At 35.7% G+C, this 18,100-nt stretch overlaps 2 protein-coding genes across 7 annotated transcripts in view; both read left to right on the plus strand.

Moving 5' to 3' along the window:
- The first annotated feature begins 2,199 nt into the window (after nt 1–2,199).
- LOC107731353 (treacle protein-like) lies at nt 2,200–8,253 on the plus strand. Of its 6 annotated transcripts, none has more exons than XM_016542406.1 (9): nt 2,200–2,420; nt 2,976–3,031; nt 3,130–3,152; nt 3,321–3,398; nt 4,335–4,396; nt 4,495–4,642; nt 6,124–7,578; nt 7,682–7,779; nt 8,044–8,253. In XM_016542406.1, exons 1-9 carry the CDS (start codon nt 2,304–2,306, stop codon nt 8,107–8,109), a joined length of 2,103 nt encoding a protein of 700 aa, XP_016397892.1. In that variant the 5' UTR covers nt 2,200–2,303; the 3' UTR covers nt 8,110–8,253. The 6 variants fall into 6 exon arrangements, with proteins under 6 accessions (XP_016397892.1, XP_016397893.1, XP_016397894.1 ...); XM_016542407.1 differs by having other exon boundaries at nt 4,338–4,396; XM_016542408.1 differs by having other exon boundaries at nt 3,324–3,398.
- A 3,371-nt stretch (nt 8,254–11,624) lies between these two features.
- Nucleotides 11,625–18,100, plus strand: part of LOC107731346 (coagulation factor VIII-like) — a 26,762-nt gene continuing 20,286 nt past the window's right edge. The window contains exons 1-8 of the mRNA XM_016542400.1: nt 11,625–11,800; nt 13,093–13,190; nt 13,283–13,405; nt 13,941–14,153; nt 14,277–14,450; nt 15,955–16,179; nt 17,266–17,518; nt 17,592–17,772. Coding sequence (XP_016397886.1) covers nt 11,652–11,800; nt 13,093–13,190; nt 13,283–13,405; nt 13,941–14,153; nt 14,277–14,450; nt 15,955–16,179; nt 17,266–17,518; nt 17,592–17,772 — 1,416 coding nt within the window. The 5' untranslated portion in view covers nt 11,625–11,651. The remainder of the gene's footprint in view (nt 11,801–13,092; nt 13,191–13,282; nt 13,406–13,940; nt 14,154–14,276; nt 14,451–15,954; nt 16,180–17,265; nt 17,519–17,591; nt 17,773–18,100) is intronic.

Raw genomic sequence — 18,100 nt, forward strand, 5'->3', positions numbered from 1 at the left:
TGTGTGTGTGTGTGTGTGTGTGTGTGTGTGCAGTATAAGAATCTCCCATATGCTACAAAAACGGAGCACACCTTAAAGAACTACATTTCCTATGATGCAGTGCGAGCAGTGGAGAGTTCAGGGGTCAGAGTGAAGGAATGCGCGTGTCGCTGCTGCGCGAACGTAGCGGAACAGAAATGTGCCAATACTGCTCCTGGGTGTGATGGGATAAGTTATATAATGATAAAGCATCCGTCAGATAGTGTATTATTAATTATACTTAAGTTATATAATAAAATATGGATAGAAGGAATACTTCCAAAGATATGGAAGCGAGCTGTAGTAATACCTATTGTAAAACCTGGTAAAAATCCAACATACCCAGGAAATTATCGATCAGTTGCTTTAACTTCAAACTTATGTATATTAATGGAAAAGATCATAGTTCATAGATTATCTTATGAGTTAGAAAAGAAGGGTAAATTATGTAAATATCTGTGGATTTAGAGGTAAAAGATCAACAATGAATGCATTAATAAAGGTCAGTAATGAAATAGAGAAGGCAATAAAAATGAAAGAAATTATGGCAGTAGTATATTTTGATATAGAAAAACCATATGACACAATATGGAGAGAAGGGTTGTTAATTAAAGCATCAAGGATAGGAATAGATGGTAAAATGTATAATTGGTTATCTCAGTTTTTATTTGAACGAACATTTATAGTACAAGTAACGTATCAGTCATCAGTTTTAAGGCAGAAAATGGTATTCCACAAGGGAGTGTAATAAGTCCAATTCTGTTTAACATTATGATTAATGATATTTTTGACAATTTAGGATATGGTGTTGGATGTGCGTTATATGCTGATGATGGTGCTATTTGGAAGAGAGGTCAAAATCTGTGATTTCAAGTATGCAAACAGCTATTAAAAAGGTGGGAAAATGGAGTATAGAATGGAGTTTTAAAATGTCAACAAATAAATCATGTTATATGTTGTTCAGTAGGAAAAAAGAAGTTTCTAAAGATATTGAACTACTATTGTATGGAAAACCATTAGAACAAGTAAAGGTTTTTAAGTAAGCTATCTAGGAATTTGGTTAGATGGGAGATATACCTGGAAAAAACATGTTGAGGAAATAGATAAAAATGCAGGAGGATTTTAAATGTGATGAGGGCAATAGTTGGAAAAGAATGGGGTGCTGAAAAAGAATCACTGTTAACAATACCGGTATATAAAGCTTTGATAAGCTCTATAATAGATTACGGATGCATGATTTATGGTTCAGCATCAGAAACATTATTAAGGAGTCTAGGATACAGTATAGAGCTCTTAGAATATGCTTAGGAGCAACTAAAACAACACCAGTCAATGCATTATTAGTAGAGGCAAATGAAATGCCATTGAGTTTGAGTTAAATTGTCTTTGGTATATTGGTTGTCTTTAAAGAGTTATTCTGGGAAACATATAGCTAAAGATATTTTAAATAATTGCTGGGAATACTCAAATAACAAAGGGAGAGGATATGGATGGAATATAAATCAGTTAGCAGAGAAATATCAGATAGCAAATATAGAATGTATTGTGTTACCTGTATGGGGAGAAAGACCGAAACAAAGACAGAACATGCATGAGTATATATATTCCAGATTTTAAAATATCCATAACTAAAAGATTAGCATCTAAATTGTCAATATATGCTGTTGAAATGGTTGCTATCATAATAGGACTAACATGGGTTGAGGAAGTAAGACCATACAGAGTAGTGGTATGCTCTGACTCGGCTTCTGTTTTAACATCATTGATTACTCGGCAATCTTCTAGAGAAGATTTGATGTGTGAAATATTTACATTATTATGGCGTATACAAAGAAAAGGAGTGGTAGTTGGATTCTGCTGGGTGCCAGCACATGTGGGAATAGCTGGTAATGAATCTGCTGATGAATTAGCAAAAAATGCTTTAAAAAGAGAAGTAATAGATTTTAATGTTCCTTTAAGTAAATGTGAAATTAAAACTATCATTAAGGAAAATATTATTAAAGAATGGCAGGACATATGGAATACAGATAATAAGGGAAATAATTATTTAAGTAGGAATATTTGTGTATATACATGTGTAGGAATAGGAAAAGCAAAAACAAGGAAGAAATTGATTATAAATAACCATGACTGCATAACAGCAAAAGTAGGTGGCGATATGCACACAGGATGTAACGCGCCAAAAAACAGAAGAAGAAGAAGAACGTAGCGGAAATAGAAACATGCAGCAAAGTTTTTTCTAAGTTTCTTGCGCACCCGTTTTTAAACCCATCCCCATCCCAAACATGAACTCAAATATTACAGACGCCTCGCAGGACGAGCTGATCAATTTAATATATCACCATTTAAAGGACAACGGCTACAAGAAAGCAGCCAACGTGCTGAGAAAGCAAGCGCCCCAGGTGCAGATATGTTTATTCATGTGTTTGAGAGAGCGAGTGCATGCTTGTAGATCAAGAGACTGTATTATTGCATGCATTTTGAAACGTCAAGAGAATTCAAAATAAAGCATTTCAAACGCTTGCATTAGAGCAGTCGAACCTAATCTGATGTATTTACCAATACCAACTTATTTGGTGTTTATCACAACAGGGCACACTGAAATCGCTGCTTATCACAATACTACAAGATGTACATAAACCATAATGCATTAGTTAAAGCTGTATTTATACCACTGTAGTTGGCACTAACTGCATGTATGTGTTAAATATGACTTGAGTGGAAGAAACAAGCTTTATAAACTCATGCAAATGAACTTTGTCCTGTGGTTACTGATATTAGTGCACGGATAAACTGTAAGCACCAAATAAGATTTACACACACACACTGAGGTCAGTGCAACAGTTCACAGTGCTTTATTTGTTCTATTAAAGTTGATGTCAGACGAGCTCAGTATTGTGATATGCAATTGTCTGAATGCACATAATGCTTGCATTAAATATGGCTGTGAATTACAGGTTGAAACTGAAGAAGTGAAACCATCCTTGAGTGAGATCTTTAAGAAGTGGGCAAGGTAAGACGGTGCATGTGTGTCTCATGTTGTAGGCTTCATTGAAATGGTTTCAAACTAATTTATCATTTTTCTTCCTTTTAACAACGTGATGTGTTCAGCTCAGATGATGGAGATGGAGATGGTATGTACATCAGAGGCTTTACTAAATATTTTTTATCAGAAGATTCACTCTATAAATCTGAGTACTGTACATGAATAATTTTGATGGAAATCAAACTGACAATTTAAAACTCATATGGAGTGATCACTAATATTAAAAGAGACCAATTGAAACTCTTTAAATTCACAGGAGTTCGGACTCCTGAGCTCAAGAGTCCTGCAAAGAGCAAGTCAGGAACCAAGTCTAAGATCACAGCCCCCTCTGCTGGTAAATGAGAAGTTAATTTCAATGTTTTTATTGTGTAATGTGTGTTTGAGCAGTGTTTTTGTCTAACATTTATCTGGAGCTGCCACGAGTCTGACAATCTTACTTAAAGTTTGCTGAAAATTTACTCACCCTCAGGCCATCCAAGATGAGTAGATGAGTTCGTTTCTTCATGGAAACAGATTTGGCATTACATCACTTGCTCACCACTGGCTCCTCTGCGGTGAATGGGTGCCGTCAGAATGAGAGTCCAAACAACTGATAAAAACATCACAATTACCCACAAGACTCCAGACCGTCAATTTATGTGAAATGTAAAGCTGCATCTTTGTAAGAAACAAATCCATTATTGAGACGTTTTTAACTTAACCATTGCTTCTGTCTAAAATGCATGTCCTCTGTCCATATTATCGCTTTCTCCAGTGAAAAAGTCATTTCGGCTGAAACAGGAGAGAAATATGCTCAGATCAAGTACTGTTTGAAAACAGTCTAAAACAGTTCTAAACAAATATGTAGGGAGAATTTGATGTGAGGAAAACAGGAAATTGACTTTTTTTAAATGGAGGAAGCATTATTATGGATTATGGAATCATATTTTTGCCAGAAGTGACGGTTTGAAGTTAAAAACATCTTGATGGATTTGTGAAGTGTTCGTAATAAACAAGACATTAATGACGTGATGCTACATTTCACCAAATCTGTTCTGATGAAGCAGCAAACTCATCTAGATCTTGGATCGCCTGAGGGTGAATACATTTTAAGCAAATGTTCATTTCTGGTAGAAATTTTCTTTTAAATAGGAAGAATTTAAAGCTTTATTTTAGACATTTGTAGTACACATATTCCTAGTTGTGATAGAGCTGAACTGTGATCCTAACCCTCAGTTAAAGTTTCTTTAAGTTATTTATATTTTTGGTTGTTTGTTTTGTGTATGGAAAGTAGTTGGTCCAAAAAAGTCTGTGAGCAACAAGGCGACTTCAGAATTGGCTAAAAAATCTACGGTATTTGATTTAAAACTGACCAAAATATTTTACCCAAACTTAACTGAGCCACCATACAAAAGTCACCTGACATATTCATCACTTACTCCACTCCACAGAAACAGAAGAAAAAAGAAACTGTGACCAAACCAAGGAAAAGAAAAAAGTCGGCGCCTCAATTGGCCACTGCTGCTGCAGGGAACGATTCCGATTCAGACTCGAGATTAGATGTGGAGAAGTGGAGGAAAATGGTTTCTCAGTTATCAGGTGAGACAAACTGTAAAAATGCACAATAGATCACATTGAAAGGTTGTAGTGTACTACCTGCAGATGGGTAAATCACACAAACACCACGTTTAACCACAAAATCAAGAGAAAGATATTATTTATTTATGTTTAAAGGTACTTAGCATAAAGAAAATTGAGCCGTTAAAAAAAAAAAAAAGTTGTTTATTGCATTGTGACATTATTTTCATGACATTTAAGGACATTTATTTATCCCCAAATTCTCATCATCATAGTGCAAAACAAACATTCTTATTAAAGGGATAGTTCACCAAAAAAGGAAAATTCTGTCATTAATTACTCACCCTCGTGTCGTTCCAAACCCGTTAGACCTTCGTTCATCTTCGGAATACAATTTAAGATATTTTTGATGAAATCTGAGAGCTTTCAGACTCTCCCATAGACAGCAAGGTAACTACCACGTTCAAGGTCCAGAAAAGTACCAAGATGATCAACAAAGTAGTCCGTGTTACATCAGTGGTTCAACTGTAAAGTTACGAAGCTACTAGAATACCTTTTTTGCACAAAGAAAACAAAAACAATGACTTTATTCCACATTTTCGTCTCTACTGCGTCACTTGTGGACGCGCGTTCACGACAGTATCATGAAGCGAGCGTGTGAAGATACTGTCGTGATCGCGCGAAATGTAGAATAAAGTCATTATTTTTGCTTTGTTTTGTTTTCGTTATATTGATGTCACACGGACTACTTTGTCGATCATCTTGGTACTTTTCTGGACCTTGAACGTGGTAGTTACCTTGCTGTCTATGGGAGGGTCAGAGAGCCCTCAGATTTCATCAAAAATATCTTAAATTGTATTCCGAAGATGAACGAAGGTCTTACGGGTTTGGAACGACACGAGGGTGAGTAATTAATGACAGAATTTTCATTTTTGGGTGAACTAACCCTTTAAGACATCTTAAGATTATTTCAATCAGTCATTTAATTTAAAAAAAAGAATATTAGTAGGATCACCATTGAATATAACGGGAATATAAAAAAAGAGAAATTAATCTGTAAGAATTGGAGTAATGAGAGGAACATTTGCTTAATGTTTATGAAAATATCACAATGTTATCTCTTTCTCTCTCTCTCCTCTGTAAGTATCAGCATATTAGAATGATTTTTCATGTGGGATCATGTGACACTAAAGATGAGTAATGGCTGCTGAAAATGAAGTGAAAATTTATCATTATTACCAATATTGAAAAAAGCTGCTTCATATTTTTGTGGAAACCGTGATACATTTTTTTGTCAGGATTCTTTGATGAATAGAAAGTTCAAAAGAACAGCATTTATTTGAAATAGAAATATTTTCAAACATTATAAATGCTTATACTACACTATAAATGCCAATGCATCCTTTCTGAATAAAAGTATTAACTTCTTGGTGTGATGTGTTTACATAAGATTAATACAGAAACATGAAATATGATTATTGAAGTTTGTCTGTTGTAACCAGATGCTGATCGAGTGAAGATGGATGTTCTCTCGAACTTGGATGAATCTCCTGTCTCATCTGCAAAGTCTTCAGCAAAGGGAAGGACGACAAAGAAGCCGGCAAGAGCTCAAAAAGAGGGAAACCCAGCCAAGAAGGGAAAGTCCAGTACACCAGCAAAGAAATCGACTGCCAAACCTGATGACATTCCTGTAACAACTGATGCATCTGAGACTCCTTCAAAAAAGTCAAAAGACAAAGATTCTGTAGCTATTTCTGAACATCATGAAGTTGAGACACCATCCCAAAAGGCTGGGAATAAGAACAATAGTAGTATCTCGGGTCATGATGTGGTTAAGACCCCTAAAAGAACAAAAGCTAAAGCTACTAACTCATCTGATAATCCAGAAGCACATCATGAAATGAATGGACTCTTGGAAACTGGCAAAATTGCCACTCCGTTGACAAAGACTAAAAGGGTTGGTGTATCAGATTCAGAAGCCAATAGGACTCCTAATAGAGTTCACTTTAAAAAAGAAAATAGTTTTTCAGAGCAAGTTGAGACCAATGTTTGGAAAGATAATGGTGCCTCAGAAACCAGCAGCACTGAAACTCCATCTAAAAAGGCTAAAAAAAAGAAAAGCCAATCTGAAGCCAGTAATGTTGAAACTGACAATAGTCCCTTAAATATTAAAGAGGTTAAGAAAGCTGTTAAGAACGCTAGGATGGACGCTACCTCTGACCAATCAGAGACGCCATCAAAAAAAGTGAAAAACAAGAAGCCTAAAAGTGTCGTAGAGCCTGTTCCTGATGAGACGCCTTCAAAGAAGGTTAAAGCTAAGAAAACAGAAGGTCCTTCTGAGAATGGACAAGAAACGACACCTGAGAAAGCTGATGTCTCTCTAGAATCCGTTAAACCTGACTCTTCATCTAAAAAAGCCAAACTTAAGGCCAGTAAAAGCCATTTAGAAACAGTTGAGCCTGAAACGCCATCAAAAAAAGCTAAAGCCAAGAAAGTTAAAAGCACTGAAGAATCTGACGAGGAGGAAACAACCAGTAAGAAGGTCAAAACAGCCGCATCGGATGCTGATCTCCCACAGTCTGACTCTACAAACAGCTTTTCGACAAAAAGAAAAAGCAAGGCTGCTGATGTTGTGGAGATCCAGAATGACGTTCCTTCAGAAACACCCTTAAAAAGTAGTAAATCTCAAGCAAAGACTGTAGATGGTGATGGTTTGGGAAATGAGGAAACCTGTAGTCACGATCTAAAAACTCCTTCCAAAAAAAGAAAACACAAAAGGGAAGAAGCTTGTGATGTCCCAGCACCGGAGGAGGCCACACCTGAGCCCAAGAAGGCCAAGAAACACAAAGAGAAGAAGAAAAGCAAGGAGAGTGAAAATGCAGATGCTCTTCAACCACCAGCAGAAGAAGAAGAAGAAGAGGCATCCGTTCCAGTAGAAATAAGTCAGAAGAAAAAGAGTGAGTAATTAAATACATGTATATCCTGGCTTGAGGCTTTATTTTACTGCTTCATTCAGTTTTTGTTTGCTTGTGTTCCCTTTCACACTGAAATGATGTACAGAGAAGAAAAAGAAGGAGAGAGATGAAGAAACAGAGGAGATAATCCCTGATGATCCTCCTGTATCTGCTCCAGATGAGGAGGTGGTAGTGCACAAAAAGGTAAAATTGGTGAATGAATTGCATGATTGAAATTGAAAATAAGCAGAATTTTCTCCTTTAAAAAGTAATGGAGATCGGGTTTAAAGTTGTGTTTTCAAACGTTGAAGTGTTGCTAAAATGGCTCATTGTGTTTCTTAAATGGTCTTTACTTGGTCTTAAAAAGTCTTTATCTTTATGAAACCGGCAGAAACCCTTTATGATAATAAAACTGATTGATTAATTGTTCTGCAAGTAAATTACTTGTACTGCTCTTTTATTGTCCAGAAAAAGAAGTCTTCAAAAGAGAAACAGCTCAGTAGTGTTGAAACTCATGGACTCAACAGCACATAATGGATGTAACGGCCCTCGAGACTTCAGTTCTCAATCTCAGCTGAAATAATTATTTAACCTGAATGCATTCTCCGTCCCTATTGTATGGATCATGTTTGTTCATATGTATGTAAGTCAGTGTTTTTATGTTTTGTATTTTTTTGGGGAGGTACATTTTGAGAAATATTTAGTATTGTTTTTTTGTTGTTGTTGTTGTTGTTGTTGTCTTGTTTTTCTATTTTTGATAACTGGATTTCCTGTGATTAAGATGAATTTTATGCCTTTTGTATTCTTTTAAAACCTTTAAAAAAATAATAATAATAATGAGATCCAAGAAATAAAAATCATATTCTTTTATTTTCGTTTTGGTCATATGATAGGTTTTCTTAAAGGGTTAGTTCACCCAAAAATGAAAATTCTATCATTAATTACTCACCCTCGTGCCGTTCTAAACTCGTAAAACCTTCGTTCATCTTCGGAACACAAATTAAGATATTTTGATGGAATCTGAGAGCTGTCTGACCCTGCATAGACAGCAACGCAACTGAAATGTTCCCAAGTCCAGAAACGTAGTAAGGAGATCTGTAAAATAATCCATGTGACAACAGTGGCTAATCCGCAATTATACGAAGCTACGAGAATACTTTTTGTTCACAAAAGAAAAAAAATTACGTCTTTATTCAACAATTCGTCTCCTCCGCATTACCCTGGTGCCATTTTGGAGAATATCCGCTGGATGTAAACAGCTTATGCTGTTCTGTGTCAGCTGTGTACTGTTGATTATTAACTGGGGTAAATATGGTGAGATATATTATTTACATTTTTATGACACCTGTGGTGTCTTGACATAATATGCATTAGTAGATTTTTCCAAATGACTGTCATGGCTACATGTTTTTCAAGACTGAAAAATCACTAACCGATGAGGATGGATTCGAACCCAAGCGTGCAGAGCACAATGGATTAGCAGTCCATAGCCTGAACCACTCGCACCTCCATATGATCGTCTTGAACAGGTGGGGCTTCAAGGCGATTCTAAAAAAGAACGCAACTCTGTTTAATTCTACAAAAACAGCACTTTGCTACCGTTATATCTGTATACTTATACATTGGCATTGAATCATTTAAAGTAGTATTTCTGTGTGTATGCGTATGCTGTTCTGTGTCAGCTGTGTACTGTTGATTATTAACTGGGGTCAATATGGTGAGATATATTATTTACATTTTTATGACACCTGTGGTGTCTTGACATAATATGCAGAAGTAGATTTTTCCAAATGACTGTCATGGCTACATGTTTTTCAAGACTGAAAAATCACTAACCGATGAGGATGGATTCGAACCCAAGCGTGCAGAGCACAATGGATTAGCAGTCCATAGCCTGAACCACTCGCACCTCCATATGATCGTCTTGAACAGGTGGGGCTTCAAGGCGATTCTAAAAAAGAACGCAACTCTGTTTAATTCTACAAAAACAGCACTTTGCTACCGTTATATCTGTATACTTATACATTGGCATTGAATCATTTAAAGTAGTATTTCTGTGTGTATGCGTGCGTGTAATCTACACTAGGTGGCGGCGTTGCCTTATAATGATGCGATTCCTTACAGACTATGCCTGCTGTACGATGTTCAAGTCTTGTTTTAGCAGACTAGGACGAGTTCTTTACACTGAAAGCGTGTTTCCTAATTACACAAGAGAAAACTGAAAGCGGATGCCTGGCTTTAGACGAGATCCTAATTTAAATGCAGTCTTTCTTTATGGCTCACGACGTGTTTTATAGCCTAAAATGTATAACGACTTATAAAGATTAAATTAAACTGGTAAAAGCAAATGTGGTGTTTAGTCCACTCTCCTGCGCAATTTGTCACCGCGTGACTGACTTATAGAACTAACCGGGACTACACATATTAGTGTCTTTCTGCTGTTTTCTAATGATGATATCGCTCCGCAATATCACTAAGTGACGCGCTCCTCACCTGAAAATAAACAATATCTCTCCGCGCTGTCGATACTGTCATGCTTTTTATCGCCGTATAATAGACTGAAACCACATAGCACAGGAACAAAATATGAACAAGAATGTGTTGTTTGGATATGTGCAAAGTAATTAGTAATCATTTATTAACTAAACAAGCCGCAGGAGTTCTTTAAGAAATAGACAAACAGTCCTGCGCAATTTGTCACCGCGTGACTGACTTATAGAACTAACCGGGACTACACATATTAGTGTCTTTCTGCTGTTTTCTAATGATGATATCGCTCCGCAATATCACTAAGTGACGCGCTCCTCACCTGAAAATAAACAATATCTCTCCGCGCTGTCGATACTGTCATGCTTTTTATCGCCGTATAATAGACTGAAACCACATAGCACAGGAACAAAATATGAACAAGAATGTGTTGTTTGGATATGTGCAAAGTAATTAGTAATCATTTATTAACTAAACAAGCCGCAGGAGTTCTTTAAGAAATAGACAAACAGTAGGCCTAACGTTCGTTCGTGAAGAGTTGTAAAGTCAAAAAATTATTTCCTGAGTTACCTTCGTAAAGTGGAGTTAACTGAGTTGCTTACAAACGATCACTTTATACTACTATTCACAAAAATATAGCCTATATTTGTACTTTGCATATATATATATATATATACTATATACTGTTTTATACTGTATATATATATATATATATATATACTGTATATATATATATTGGTCAGATTTTTTTTTTCCTACAAAGCTTCACTTAGAAATTGACTAGCCTATATTGCAATCATGATTCAAGGCAAAATTTAAGCCATTTAAAATAATAAAAGAAAACATCCAAAAAGTAATATAGGACTATTACATTTAGGTAATCATTCCTAAATGTTTTTTTGTTTTTGTTTTGTAGTTAAACCTCACTTTTTGGAGTTCAGTTAAAAAGAACACAGCATTAATAATAAAAAAACAAAAAAAACACACATTGCATATAGTTTTGTAAGTGTGAGTTCCAGGTAAAACTCCTTTTTTGCCATTTATTCTATTTTGTTTCTGGTCAGGAAAGCAAAAAAACAAAGTCTATGTCTTTGTTGGAGTTGTTTTGGTCAAAAAGAGCACATCATTGATATAAAACACTACATATAGTTTTGTAAGTGTGAGTTTAAACTTTTTTTTTTTTTTTTTGCCATTTATCCCACTTTGTTTCTGGTTAAGGAAAGCTGAAAAACCTCTGCTTTAAATGGTACATTATTTCCAGTGCTAATGTAATTAAACGTTACGTGTAAATGATTAAGACTGCTTATGACAAGCATCACTATTACTATTGCCCAAAACATCTGCTTTTCAGGAAAATAGAACAAAAAAAACTGTAGAAATTTGCAAAAGAGTGCACCTTTTATCCATTCTTTCTTACTTCATTCTTTCTATGACTCAAACATTCATCATTACTCATGATTATCATGAACACTCTCTCTGTCTCGCCCTCTCTCTGGCTCCTCCCTAAACACTTTTCCTGTGCAGTTAAATATGTCCTGACAGCATCTCAGCATCTCATTCAGTCAGCGTGTTTAACTTGTGCTCCAGTGATGAAGGTTGTTCTGTTCCTCCTCTCCCTCACGGTGTGTCTGAAGTCTTCCTGTGTCCTGGCGAAGGCTTTGGAGTTCTTCATTGCAGCAGTGGAAACTAAGTGGGAATATGTGTTTACAGACACAACAGATCCTACTGCAAACCAAAGGTGGGCACATTTATTATTATGCACACATAAAAACATGCTTTTTAATTATTGCTACCCATAAAGATTATACACCTTTTATGTCTTTTATTATACAAATTTTGCTACAGTGTTCTCAAAACACCACTGTGTTCAAACAGTAAGTGTTTTATCAGAGTAAACTGGAATCTGACCATCAAGCAGAATGTCATCAGTTAGTAATTATAGAAAGGAAACAGCTTTGAGAAAGTGTTTGATCTTTTCATTAGTTGGCATGGACTCAGTCCAGCAACCCTCAAAGGCAAAAGCTTTAAGGCCTGTCCAAATTTCAATTATGCTTCCAAGTTGTATAGTTAAACAGAGCATAACAAATGTGAGCATAGTTTGCACTTAGATACGGTCAATGTCATTCATAGTTTGATTGTTATTTTTAGTGATAAGAAGCCTGCCTGTTATTTATATATAATATGTTCTTGTAGTGATTTTCAGTCCATGAATAGTGAATATGTGGTCAGAACAAACATGCTTTGATTTGGTGTTTTTAGAACAGAGCGTGATAACAGCTCACGCCCATTAGTGTGAAACCGCAGCAGATCATTTGCTGAATATGCATATTTCTTGCAACCATTATAATCCTTTATAAAACAAAATGTTCTGTTATAAGTTGGTACTGAAATTTTGAAATACATTGTCTGGTATAATTATTAAAGGAATAGTTCACCCAAAACGGAAAATTTGCTGAACATTTACTCACCCTCAGGCTATTCAAGATGTAGATGAGTTTGTTTCTTCATCAGATTTGGAGAAATTTTGCATTACCACAATAATGGATCCTCAGCAGTGAATGGGTGCCGTCAGAATGAGAGTCCAAACAGATGATAAAAACATCACAATAATCCACACCACTCCATCAAGATGTTTTTAACTTCAAATCACCACTTCCAAAATTGTATAAATTAATGCAAAGTGTCACAATAATCCATAAATACATCACAATAATCCACAAGTGTTGGAGAGTTTTTATCATCTGTTTGGACTATCATTCTGATGGCACCCATTCACTGCAGAGGATCCATTGCTGAGCAAGTGATGTAATGCTACATTTCTCAAAATCTGTTCTGATGAAGAAACAAACTCATCTATATTGTGAATGGCCTGATGATGAATACATTTTCTTTTCATATTTGTGTAAACTATGTCTTTCAATATTTAGCAATGAATTGCTAACTCTAGTGGATTAATAAAGTTGCATTGTATTATGTTGCATTGCACTGTATTGCAAATATGTCTAGTAACAGCATAATTATTCCTAACAGGAAATTTGCATCTGGTGTCCAGAAATACATCAAGGCTGTATATACAGAATACACCGATTCCACTTTTACAGCACCAAAGTCAAAACTTCCATGGGCTGGTCAGTATAAGCGTTGAAATCTCTGCTTCTTAGGAAAAAAACATTAAGAAGTTTAGAATTGAATAAATAGAATATTAAATGATCTGTTTCAGGTATTCAAGGCCCGACTATCAGAACAGTGGTGAACGACAGGGTTGTGGTGCACTTCAAAAACTTTGCATCACAATCTTTCAGTATTTCTCCCATCGGCATTCAGTACTGGAAACAATCGGAAGGTAAATTGATGGTAAATTGATGAAAGCCATTGATGGTTCCATGAAGAACCTTTAATATCCATGGAATCTTTCCATTGCACAAAAGGTTCTTTATAATGTAACAAGGTTCTTTAGATTATTAAAATGTTCTAAAAGTGGTTCTTTTAAGAATTGCTTATTGAAACGTTTTGGGGAACAAAAATAGTTTTTCTATCACATTGCTGCGGAAAAAACCCTTTTGGAATGTAAATAATTTCATTCCAAACCGTCCAACTTTTACTGCATAAGACAAATTGTTCCTAGACTGAACTCGCAACATCATTGTAGACTTGTTTTGGAATTCTGTAATGTGTTTTGTAACACTGGAGATACTGATAAATGCCAGAGTGCATAAAAAAATACATGTGATTTCCCATATAGACCAGCATATAGTAAGTTCGGGCTTACCCAGCGAAACGAAAGCAATATTGTGAGATATATTGCAATATCCTGATGGGTTTGAAAACCCATAATTTGTAAAGATAAACCTCAACATCCTTCTGCTTTTCAATGGCAGGCGCTGGGTACGAGGACTCCAGTTCTGTTCAGGAGCGAGCGGATGATGCAGTGCCTCCTGGTGGTTACTACAAGTACGTGTGGGACATTTCACCCAACTCCGGGCCAACCACATCGGATCCAGACTGCCTCACCTACATTTACTCATCACAGGTGGACATCGTCCGAGACTTCAACAGCGGACTCGTCGGGACTCTCTTGATCTGTAAAACAGGTGTGACTGTTGCTTCTCTGTTGGGATTTGTCAAATATATCACGTAAAATCTCACTGACATTTTGTACTGAAATTGGAATGCTGGTGTATATTTGACATGTCCTTTAACATTTGACCTCTCAGAGGCTCTAACTGAGGAGAGACAGCGGAAGGTTCCAGAGTTCATTTTGCTTCTTGCTGTCTTCGATGAGAGTAAAAGTTGGTACCGGGAAGTTGGCCGAGCAGACAAACTGAAGAAAACATCAAGTCCAACCCAGTACCACACCATCAATGGATACATCAACTCAACATTACCAGGTGCGATCAGCCTCACCACACCTGAGCAGCTGTTGAGAAATGGTTATCATTACAGTGTTAAGAATGAGATTTTTCACTTTAAAGTAATAATACATTTTAGAGTAGAATTTATGTTTGATTTGAATGAAAATAATGTCATATATTAATGCAAAAAGTATATTAAAGGTACTAAAAAAGTTTCATTTTCTTTATGCAAAACATAAATATACACAACCAAATGTTTATAATTTGTTTTAATGTTTTTGAAAGAAGTCTCTTTTGCTCACCAAGGCTCTGTTTATTTAATCAAATATATAGTAAAAAAAAAAAAAAGTAATATTCTGAAATATTATTCCAATTTAAAATACTACTTTTGCTTGAATATATTTTAAAATGTAATTTATTCTTTTGATGCAAAGCTGAATTTTCAGCATCATTACTCCAGTCTTCAGTGTCACATGATCCTTCAGAAATCATTCTAATATGCTGATTTGCTGCTAAAAAAACCCCATTTCTGATTATTGTCAATGTTGAAAACAGTTGTGCTGCCTAATATTTTTGTGGAAACTGAGATACATTTTTTTCAGGATTCTTTGATAAACAGAGGACAGCATTTATTTGAAATTGAAATCTTTTGTAACATTATAAATGTCTTTACTGTCCGTTTTGATCTATTTAATGTGTCATTGCTGAATAAAAATATTTTTTTAAATCGTACTGACGCAAATAATCATGTTGCACTGAAGACTGGAGTAATGATGCTGAAAATTCAGCTTCGCATCACAGGAATTAATTATATTATTTACATTACAAGTTTTTTAAATTGTAAAAATACCTCACAATATTACTTTTTTTTTTACTGTATATAATGCAGCAAGGCATAAGAGACTATTTTCAAAAGCATCTAAAAAATCTTAAATATTACAAACTTTTGACCAGTAGTGACACTTCTTTTTTCATTTTGGTACATTCTAATTTCTTAGGGCCAGATTTACTAAACAGTGCAATTAGCGTTAGAGCACAATTCCGTAAAAGCACCGATGGGAGAGGAAAATTTTGCGTGTGATTTACTGACAATGCGCACATTAAAGAACACAGACGCAACATCTAATTTCCATAATGACCAGCGCAAATTACCACCTGCTTTAAGACATGCTTTTTTGGGGCGTTAAATAATGCCACAAATACCAGTGAACTGACGAGCGCAAATCTTAGTAAATCACGTTGCGTGATTCATTTAAATACTCTCCTCCCCAAAATTTATAGATCAAAAGGGAAACTCCTACAAATGCATATTCAATAAGGTGAGTCGCAAAAATAACTGTGTCCATGCCTTTTCACCGCTAATTTCCCACTGCGTGTCTTTAGTAAACCCTGACAGTAGTTTTTTAATGCCAAATGAGGGTTTGCGCTGGTGCAAGCTGATAGTAAATCTGGCCCTTCATTTCTTATTTGTGATATTGGGGTGGACATGTTCTTTACAGGTGTAATTCTCAAATATATTCTGTAATTTCTGTTTCATCAGGTCTAACTGTGTGCCAGAAGAGTCCAGTAGTGTCCTGGCATCTTATTGGTCTTGGCTCGACCCCAGAGATCCACAGCATCCAGTTTGAAGGACACACATTAAAGGTGTTCAACCATAAGCGGGTAACTGTAGAGATGACGCCCATGACCTTCACTACAGCCCTCATGAAGCCATCTGCTACCGGAAAGTTTCTGATCTCTTGCGAGATCCACTCTCATCAGACGGGTAAGACTCATACAATGTACAAATTTTCATATTTGTAATGTCATAATAACGCTATCATCAGTACTTACTTTGTAAGATAAAATAAAGGCATTGCAGCTGAGGTAAAGTTTTCTGAAAGAAATTAATTCTTTTAATCAATAAGGATGCATCAAATTGATCAGAAGTGGCAGATAAGATATTTATAATGTTAAAAAAGCTTTCTATTTCAAATAAATAAGGTTCTTTTCATCAAAGAATCCTGAAAACCAATATATCACAGTTTTCACAAAAATATGAAGCAGCTCAACTGTTTTTAACATTGATAATAATAAGAAATGTTTCTTGAGCAGCAAATCAGCATATTAGAATGATTTCTGGAAGACTGGAGTAATGATGCAGAAAATTAGGATTTGCATCACAGGATAAATTACATTTTAAAATATATTAAATAGAAAACAGTCATTTTAAAGGGGTCATATGATGCGATTTCAAGTTTTCCTTTCTCTTTGGAGTGTTACAAGCTCTTGGTGCGTAAAGAAGATCTGTAAAGTTGCAAAGACATATTTATTTCATAATATTACAGTTTTTTAAAAATATTTTTTATCAAATAATTGCAGCCTTGGTGAGCATAAGTGGCTTCTTTCAACAACATTAATAAATCTTACTGACCCTAACAGCGGTGTAGGATGTACAACATGAAACTCTTAAACCAAATTTTCTGCTGGAAGAGGCTTCAAAAGTTCAGTAATCGGGGTGATAATGCACAAAAAGCTGCATTATGTCTTTTCAGTTGGATAAGTGATCATATTTGTGACTAGTTAAGTTCTAGATCTTTTTAAATCAGATATTTTAAGTAAAAGTGAAGCAAAATGTGCAATGACACAGCTTGATTGGCAATCATACGGGCATTTGTTGAACAAGAGGTTGTTGTTTGTTTAATAAGGGGAAAGATTTAGATCAAGATGACCTGAGAAATATGTGCTTTGTACTTTGATGGTCTAAATGAAGTAAATGAAGTTTGCAAGAAGTAACAAGTTATGTTTGGTTTAGAAATGCAATTGAATAAGAATGTAAATCACTGATGTTCGATTTAACTCTCTTCTCCAGCTGGTATGAATGCATTCTTCACTGTTGACAACTGTCCTGAACCTGTGGTGGCCCCAATCCCAGACAAACGAAACGTCATACGTGATGATGAGGAGGAGGAGGAGGATGAAGACAACATGATCTCCATTGTGTTCAAGCAAGGAGGCCCTGTATCAGTGCTTCGATCGAGTGCCAAGGGAAGACCTAAAGTGTGGGTTCATTACATCGCTGCAGAGGAGATGGACTGGGACTATTCGTCTCAAAGCGGCGATCGGTACGACTTTGAGTATGCCCTGAGATGAATGATGTCAAACCGACTGAAAATAATGTTGATTTTCATGCTTCAGGACTTCATCGTCGTCAGCAGCAGGATCTGAGTGGTTCAGAAAAGGTCCTCAGCGCTTGGGTGGTGTTTATAAGAAAGTGGCTTTCGTGGAGTACACAGACAAGACCTTCACTAAGAAGAAAACCACTGGCAAAATGCTGATGGGCCCAGAGCTCAGAGGGGAAGTGGGAGACAAATTTCAGGTAGGGAATGCGGATTTAAAGGGATAGGCATTTCTTTCTTTCATGAAACAGAGAAAGACTGGTCGATCTTTTCAGTTTCAATCAATTGATACTGAAGCTTTTAGATGTAAATGTATCATAAAATTAGTCCATATGACTTGTACGAAAAATGTAGTGTGAAACTTGCATGGATAAATTGATCAATCAGTAAGTCAAGATCAATAAGACACATTTAGGAAATAGATTGCATTTTTCATTTCATGGAGACTTTAAAGTGTTAAACTGAGACAATTAAATTTGATGTTTTATATATATATATATATATATATATATATATATATAAAACATT

Source organism: Sinocyclocheilus rhinocerous, unplaced genomic scaffold (genome assembly GCF_001515625.1).
Source record: "Sinocyclocheilus rhinocerous isolate Xijiao unplaced genomic scaffold, SAMN03320098_v1.1 scaffold939, whole genome shotgun sequence".
In the NCBI taxonomy this organism is placed as follows: Eukaryota; Metazoa; Chordata; class Actinopteri; order Cypriniformes; family Cyprinidae; genus Sinocyclocheilus; species Sinocyclocheilus rhinocerous.

Bases quoted from the DNA above. Each gene is read 5' to 3' on its own strand.
- LOC107731353 (XM_016542406.1), top strand. From the start codon at position 2,304: ATGAACTCAAATATTACAGACGCCTCGCAGGACGAGCTGATCAATTTA. The intron at 4,643-6,123 runs GTGAGACAAACT...TGTTGTAACCAG, and splicing joins AATGGTTTCTCAGTTATCAG to ATGCTGATCGAGTGAAGATG. The intron at 7,579-7,681 runs GTGAGTAATTAA...AATGATGTACAG, and splicing joins AATAAGTCAGAAGAAAAAGA to AGAAGAAAAAGAAGGAGAGA.